Below are 8,184 nucleotides of genomic sequence, written 5' to 3'. Positions count from 1 at the left end.
CATTAGAGTTTCCACAAGACTCCAGTTCTCCTATCCTGTACAACGCAAGCCAAACTTCCAGAAGCATCATGACCTACGGATCAGGATTCGGTGGCCGCACCTTCAGCTGCTTCTCAGCCTGCGGGACCCGGCCCAGCCGCTGCAGCATCACGGCCGCCCCCTACCGCGGCATCTCCTGCTACCGCGGCCTCACCGGGGGCTTCGGCAGCCGCAGCCTCTGCGAGGGCTTCCACGCCGGCTCCTGCGGCCGCAACTTCGGGTACCGCTCTGGCGGCGTGTGCGGCCCCAGCCCGCCCTGCATCACCACCGTGTCGGTCAACGAGAGGCTCCTCGCGCCTCTCAACCTGGAGATCGACCCCAACGTGCAGTGTGTGAAGCACGAGGAGAAGGAGCAGATCAAGTGTCTCAACAACAGGTTCGCTGCCTTCATCGACAAGGTGGGTGTCCTTGATCACACCCTTCCTGAACCCTCCCTTCCTGGGCAGGCACTGAAGGGGTAGTCGGGGGGCAGGAGAGATGTGGTGCCCACAAGATCCCAGTCTAATGGAGGAGATGGACACTTATCCAGGGCACAGAAAGATCAGAGAGATGAGTCTAGAGCAGGGGCTCCTGATGATGCAATTGTTATTATATACAACCTCTGTCCAGACAGGCAGGGTCCCCATAGACAGACAAGGACAGGTTTGGAACCGCATGTCAGAGGAAGAAGGCCATACATGCAAACAAGACACAAGAAATGCACATAAGATATAGGAAGAGGACCACAGGTCACCCTTTGGGTGGGTGTCCTTGATCACACCTTACCTGAACCCACCCATGCTCAATTCAGGCTGGGCACTGATGGGGGAGTCAGAGGCAAAAAGACCTCTACTTGGCTCCTGACCACATGCCACCTAGGCTCAGCACGTCAGGATAACTCAGTTCACCTGAGCAGGGACTGGTCTTTCCCAGCCTCTTGCTCTCACCCCTAACTTGGAAAATCCAAACATAGATCCCAATCCCCAAATCCAGAAGTTGCCTTGTCTTCCACAGCACCCTCTGTGTAATCTCTGCTGAGCTCCTGGTTTGGGAGTTTACCTTAAAGCAATCAGCGCCCTCTCCCATCCCCACATGCCCCAAGTAGGCTTTGGGGCAGTGGGAGCCATCTGACCCATCCTCCCACCCCAAATGGCAGGTGCGCTTCCTGGAGCAGCAGAACAAGCTGCTGGAGACCAAGTGGCAGCTCTACCAGAACCGCCAGTGCCGCGAGAGCAACCTGGAGCCCCTGTTCCAGGGCTACATCCAGACGCTGAGGAGGGAGGCCGAGTGCGTGGAGGCCGACAGCGGGAGGCTGGCCTCGGAGTTTAGCCACATGCAGGAGGTGCTGGAGGGCTACAAGCAGAAGTGAGTGCGGTCAGGGATGATGCTGGGCACAGGGATGGACTTGAGTTAAAGCCTACTGGATGAGACTGGAGAAGACTTTCCAAGAAGGGCCAGTGACCTTGCAGGGCAGGTGGGCGCTGTGCAGTAGGATCTTCACATCAGGCAGTCATCGATCAGATGCCTGAGAGCAGGGCCGTGATTCCCCAGGAGGTCTCTCTCTGCTCCTTCAGCCTTCACTTCCTGGAGCCTGATCACCCAGCAGCTGTGCCCTGCGGTCTGTGGGGAGGGGGCTTCTGCAGTCTCCCAAGCCATCTCCTCCCGGCCTCTCAGGCTCTCACCTGTAGCACCTGGACTTGATATGAGTCCCAGTGTCGCTCAGGGCTGCCAGGTCCTGGGGCTGCTGGTGTCCCACCGTCTAGGGTGCGGAGTGCTGAGGGCCTCTGGGACTCATGGGCCCTCCCACAGCTGAGCTAGGATGGACACCCAGGAGAGCAGAGGCTGCAGTGCCCCACATGTGCTGCTGTCCACTCCTAGCATGGGGCTGGTGCTGAGTCCTTATTCTCCAGACGGGACCTCAGAGCAGCTTTGGGAACAGGGCTGTGAGGTCCCAGAAGAGTGGCCCCCTGGACCCCTCAATGCAAAGTGGAGAGAGAATCACAAACACATCCCAAATCCAACCACAGCGGACCCCAGCAGGGCTGCCAGGGGGTGGGCTCTGTTGGCAGGTCCCTAACATTGCCTCCTTCACTGGTATGAAGTGGAGGGGGTTCTGGGGAGACCTGCCCTGCCATGACCTCCCTTTCTGCCCTCTTCTGCCTCAGGTACGAGGCGGAAGTCACTCTGAGAGCGACAGCGGAGAATGAGTTTGTGGCTCTGAAGAAGGTGAGTCACATGGGATCGGGAAGCAGAGCACGAGGGATCTCAGAATGACAGGCTCTTGCTGGGGAGACCCATGGTCTCAACCTCAGTGTGGGGTGCAGTGACCTTGCCAAGTCAGGATGGGAAATTCCCAGGGATTAGGTCATGAAAGGCCCATGTAGGGCTCTGAGAAGGGCACTAACCTTGGAGTATCCACCAGCACCCTGCCCTGAAGCCGGGGCATGGCTGAGTTGAGCTCTGGATGTTCTTGTGCTGCTCCAGAGGTGGTGGTGTGTGGCTGGGGCCCCATGGAGGCATGGCGGCTCCAGTCTCGCTGTTGAGGGATGGTGTCCTGTCTAGTGATGCAGGAAGTCTGATTAGGAAGAGGGGCACAGTCTCAGGATCTCGGGGAGGATGGAGCAGAGCCAGGAGAGGCCAGGTGGAGTCTTGGACGACTGCTGGGGGACAGGGAAGTGTCAAGGTGGCTGAGTGAGGGAGCCAGTCTGGCAGGCTTCCTGGTACAGGGGAGGGTAAGAAGGAGAGCTGGGAGGTAAGAGGTCTCAGGTAGGAGGAGTGAAAGGCTGGTGACCCATCTCCAAGGCACAAAGTGTTTGTTCTTAGAAGGGGAGGAGGTTGTGAGGTGCCTCTGGGGAAGGGCAGAGGGTATGGAGATGGCATGGGAATAGTAGCACTGGGAATCCTTTCCCCTTCACCTCCATGTAATGGGTGAAGGGAGAGAGGAATGTGGGGGTGGTGATCACCAGAGGTCCTCTGAACTCAAAGACTCCCCACCTTTCCAGGATGTGGAGTGCGCCTACCTCTGCAAGTCAGACCTGGAGGCCAACTCAGAGGCCCTGATTCAGGAGATCGACTTCCTGCGGCGACTGTATGAGGAGGTGAGGGGTTGTGGTCCAGGCAGAAAACCAGCAGCTGACCTGGAAGAGAGGGCGTTGGTCTGGGATCAGAGTGGGACAGGGATTTGGGCAGCAGCTGCAGTCCGTGAGGCTGTCAGAGAGGGCGGGGGCTAGAGAGCAAGGAGGGCTGAGAAGGTTGGGTACACACTGTGGTGAGGGAGGGGATGGTGTAACCCACACGCATCCTCCCACCCCACCATCTGCAGGAGATCCGAGTTCTCCACACTCACATCTCAGACACCTCGGTCATCGTCATGATGGACAACAGCCGGGACCTGAACATGGATAGCATTGTGGCCGAGATCAAGGCGAACTATGACGACATTGCCGGCCGCAGTCGGGCCGAGGCTGAGAGCTGGTACCGCAGCAAGGTGAATGTCTCAGGGCACCTGCCTCCTAGACGTGGTGGGAGGGATGGGTGGTATATATGAACAAGGCTTCTTTTGTGTGGGGACTCTGATTCCTAGAGGTGGAGAAAGAAGTGCAGACCCCTCTCAGGTTGTAGTGGCAGGACATGGCTGCCACGTATGGTTGCACAGGCTGTGCTGTACAATTTGCAAATCATCTGTGGTGTCCCGAGTGGGTGCGATGTCCCATCCTGAGTTTCATGAGCCTCTCTGCTTCCCTCCAGTGTGAGGAGATGAAGGCCACGGTGATCCGGCACGGGGAGACCCTGCGCCGCACCAAGGAGGAGATCAACGGGCTGAACCGCATGATCCAGAGATTGACGGCCGAGGTCGAGAATGCCAAGTGCCAGGTAGGGGTCGTTTGAGGCCCACCCAGGGTCCCACAGGCAGTGTGTGCACCCAACTGGATCTCACCTTTCATTCACCAGCCCATCTGCATGACCTGAGTCCCAGGTTGTGGTCACTTAAGGAAACCCATGTGATGAAGAGGAGAGACCTGTTTCTGGGGTGATCCCAGCTGGCCAGGAGAGACTGGATGCATCCAGGAAGTGGACACAGAGACCCAGGGGCCATAACTCACCTTGTTCTCTTCTGGGCCTTTAGAACTCCAAGCTGGAGGCCACTGTGACCCAGGCGGAGCAGCAGGGTGAGGCGGCCCTTAATGATGCCCACTGCAAGCTGGCCGGGCTGGAGGAGGCCCTGCAGAAGGCCAAGCGGGACATGGCCTGCCTGCTCAAGGAGTATCAGGAGGTGATGAATTCCAAGCTGGGCCTGGACATCGAGATCGCCACCTACAGGCGCCTGCTGGAGGGCGAGGAACACAGGTGGGGCCCATCGCAGCCTGGCCCTGAGCTGCCCATTCCCACCCTTTCCACAAGCACCACCCTTGATCCTGGCTGAGCAATGGCCAGGGATCTGGGACAAACCTATCATTTATCACTTTGGGGTGGGGGGCGGTTTGTGAGGACTATTACTTCTGACCCTCTGCCCCCTCCTTCCTGACCACTTGTGAACCCCACCCCAGGGATTTGTAGAGCTCTGTCGGCAACTCTGGCTCAGTCACTAATGTTGCTTTTTTCCTCTTCCCTCTCAGACTGTGTGAAGGCGTTGGGGCCGTGAATGTCTGTGAGTAACCTAGGCCCTGTGTGGATGAATTTACTCTCTTCCTGTAAGGGATGGAAGGAGGAGTTCCACTGGACCTAAATATAAGAGTGGGCTGGCATCACGGGAGGAGGGATTTGGGTTAGACAAGAAGCAAGGACCACTTCTTTGGGACTAGAGTTGTTAAGTAAAGATGCTTGGAGAGGTGCATCGTCGGGGATGCGGGAGACTTGGCCCCCCAGAATTTTGACTAAGCCTTTGGGGTTCGCAGGTGTCAGCAGCTCCCGGGGCGGGGTCGTCTGCGGGGACCTCTGCGTGTCCGGCTCCCGGCCGATGACTGGCAGCGTCTGCAGCGCCCCCTGCAGCGGGAACCTGGCGGTGAGCACCGGCCTGTGTGCGCCCTGCGGCCCCTGCAGCTCCGTCACGTCTTGCGGCGTGGGCTCCCGCGCCAGCAGCTGCCGCAAATGTTAGGCGCCCCAACTCAGGCCCGGCCCGGGCAACCCTCCCGCGCAGCCCGGCAGGGCCCGCCTTGCCTGGCCCCGCCCCGCCCACCTCTGGGCGGAGCAAGCCCTAGGCTACTTGGCTGGCTCTTTGAAAGGTCCATCCCACTCCTAGCATCTCAAGCCTGTGTGTGATCCCCTCTTCCCGGGCTCTGCCGCCCACCCTGGGAAAGGCTACCCTAGAAAGAAGTCTCTTTGGCCACCACAGGAAGGGGACTCCGGGGCAGGGGGGACCATGATTAGGACCTGGGCTGCTATGAGGCCAATGGCCAACGTTCCCCCTCTGTCCCAGCATCACCCCTTCCTTCTCTGCCGTGTTCCTCTCCTTCTTGATCTGTGTTTCCAATAAATCAATATAGCCAGCCCTGGGCCTTGTCTGCACTTCTGCTATCTTCCTCAGGGGTCGAGGTTTGGGAGGGTCCCCAAAGTCACATGGAGCAGAAAAGCCCTAGATCTGGGGTCTCCACTACAGTCTTTTGTCCCTGGCCTCACAGCACTCTCAGATTTAGCCAAGGATTGTGCTAGGCCACTCCATCCCATAATTTTATCCATACCACCTTCACAATATCTCTTGCAGAGCTCAGGGACCCGCAGTAGCCAGGGCAAGGTCCCACCCTGAGTTCGGTGGCACAGCTGGGGTTTGAACCCCGTGAGCATGTTTAGTGCTCATTTCACTAAATCACAGCTGCCTCCCAGAGAACATATCTGTGCACATCTGTAAACCTATGGGTAGATGCACCAGTCACTCAAAGCTTAAGGAAACATCACTCCTGGCTTTGGTGGGGAAGACTCGAGCCTGAGTAACTTACAAGAATTCTTTAAGGGGTGAATACATGAACATGACTTAAACTTTCAAAAAGCCTTTGATATGGCTGTCTTTTTTTTAATGGAGTCCTTTTGGGGTTTGGAGACCTTCCATCGCTGATAAATTGCCTCAAAGCTAGGAAACATTATGTAGCAAGAAGATGATGTGATGTAGAGGTGAGCACACAGACCCTGGAGCCAAACTGCATGGGTCCAAAACTGAGCTCTGTTCCTAGCTGAGTGACTTCGGGCAATTTACTTACCCTCTCTGTGCCTCAGTTTCTATATGTCTAAAGTGAAAATGAGAAAAAGAGCATTTTTCTTTTACCTCCTAGGGTTGTTGGGAGGATTAAGGAATTTCGTATACATAAAATACTTAGTGCCTGATCAGGGCCACACTTAGTGCCTGATCAGGGCCATGGGTAGCCTCTCATTACACTTATATGATCAGAGATTGCAAGCACAGAAAGAGAACCCCACGTCTTCCAGGCCATCAAGCTCCTTCATGCAGGAAACCATCCCCGCCACACTGATGAAGGTATTATAAGTGCCGGTGGGAGTGGAGAGATGGCCCCTCGGCTTCACTATAGGCCAAGGCAAGTCCCTGAACATACATCTGTACAGCAGAGTGAATCTCTAAACTTCCAGTGCCGGGCCCAGGAAGCTATAGCAGAAATGGAAGTGCCCATCCCCACCTCTAAGTGTGATAGAAATAAATTGATAATATTGAGAGATCAGAAGTGAGCGGTCTGAAAAGACACTGGCTCTTTTAAAAGATAGGATTAATTCCAGGTCTCCTGGCAACCAATGTGTCCCCTCCACCCTCCAATGGAATTCTGAGGACAGAGCCCTCAGAGAGTTCCAGAATATGCAACTGTTCTAACCAGCCCTCTGTGCCGTGACACCACACAGCTCAGAAGCAGGCCCTGTCTGGAGTCCAGACCTGAGGCCCCAGCACCGGCTCTATCCCTCCATCCCTCCCCAGTTCAGAAGCCACCAGTCCTGAGGGACTTCTCATGTCTGTCAACTGACCCCTCCCTCTGCATCTCACTAGCCTCGTCAGCCCAGCTGGACCTTGATAACCTGTCGTACTTCACTCTCTCACCCTCCCTCTGGCTCTGACCTTCTGTTTCCTACTCCAGTTCCACAATCTTCCCCTTCACAGATCTAGGTTCCCACTCCTGGACAGTTCAGGCAGAGGAGCGAGGGTGAATGAATCACATACATATTGCCCATGATACAGAACGGTGAAGAAAATGAAACACCTTGCTGTGTGACATTTAGCAAGTCACCTCCCCTTTCTGGGCACTAGTGAAAAAAGAATGATTGGACTAGATGACTGCTTAGCCATTTAAAGTTCTATTATTCTTTTTAATTGAAGTATAGTTGATTTACAATGTTGTGTTAGTTGCAGGTGTACAGCAAAGTGATTCAGTTTATATATAATATATATACATTCTTTCTCAGATTATTTTCCATTATAGGTTATCACAAGATATCAAATATAGTTCCCTGTGCTATACAGTAGGACCTGTTGTTTATTTTATATATAGTAGTTTGTATCTGCTAAACCCAAACTCCTAACTTACCCCTCCTCTCACCTTTCCCCTCTGGTAACCATATGTTTGCTTTCTATGTCTGTGAGTCTGTTTCTCTTTCATAGATAAGTTCATTTGTGTCATAGTTTAGATTCCACATATAAGTGCTATCATGTGATATTTCTCTTTCTCTGTCTGACTTACTTCACCCAATATGATAATCTCTAGGTCCATCCATGTTCCTGAAAATGACATTATTTCATTTTTTGATGGCTGAGTAATATTCCATTGTGTGTGTGTATATATACATATACATATATATATATATCTATATACCACATCTTCTTTATCCATTCATCTGTCGATGGACATTTAGGTTGCTTCCATGTCTTGCCTATTGTAAGTAGTGAAAGCTCTATTATTCTTTAGGAGATGTGGGAAAGGGTGAGAAGCTAGAGGGAAGTAGGGAACCAGGTGCCATGCACTGTGCTGTGTGCATGCTGTGTCTTCATCCCGCACAGCTCACTGTCTATAGGCTGCTGTCTGTGAGTGGAACAGAATGATTGCAACCAGGTACACGCACGTGTCTGGGCATCTGTGGGGAAACATGTACATTTGTGTGTAACTGTGAGGGTTCCTATATGTGTGATGATGTCTGTGAATGTGTGTATACCTGTATATATGCGCTGAAGAGAGGACT

At 54.1% G+C, this 8,184-nt stretch overlaps 1 protein-coding gene across 1 annotated transcript; it reads left to right on the top strand.

The window, feature by feature from the left end:
* LOC115803506 (keratin, type II cuticular Hb1) lies at nt 1–5,510 on the top strand. The gene is made up of 9 exons (XM_089920752.1): nt 1–437; nt 1,175–1,383; nt 2,184–2,244; nt 3,021–3,116; nt 3,341–3,505; nt 3,766–3,891; nt 4,145–4,365; nt 4,635–4,666; nt 4,914–5,510. The coding sequence occupies exons 1-9, from the start codon at nt 69–71 to the stop codon at nt 5,111–5,113; spliced, it is 1,479 nt and encodes a 492-aa protein (XP_089776878.1). The 5' UTR covers nt 1–68; the 3' UTR covers nt 5,114–5,510.
* Nucleotides 5,511–8,184: the final 2,674 nt, after the last annotated feature.

The sequence above is a fragment of the Delphinapterus leucas genome, chromosome 11 (assembly GCF_059928025.1).
Source record: "Delphinapterus leucas isolate spDelLeu-1000000601 "Yukka" chromosome 11, BTC_Dleu_Yukka2, whole genome shotgun sequence".
Lineage (NCBI taxonomy): Eukaryota > Metazoa > Chordata > Mammalia > Artiodactyla > Monodontidae > Delphinapterus > Delphinapterus leucas.
The sequence above is the reverse complement of the archived record's forward strand: the minus strand, read 5'-3'. Positions and strand labels throughout refer to the sequence as shown.

Coding starts and splice junctions, on each gene's coding strand:
- LOC115803506 (XM_089920752.1), top strand. CDS start 69: ATGACCTACGGATCAGGATTCGGTGGCCGCACCTTCAGCTGCTTCTCA. Junction 3,892..4,144: donor TCGAGAATGCCAAGTGCCAG/GTAGGGGTCGTT, acceptor CTGGGCCTTTAG/AACTCCAAGCTGGAGGCCAC. Junction 4,667..4,913: donor CGTTGGGGCCGTGAATGTCT/GTGAGTAACCTA, acceptor TGGGGTTCGCAG/GTGTCAGCAGCTCCCGGGGC.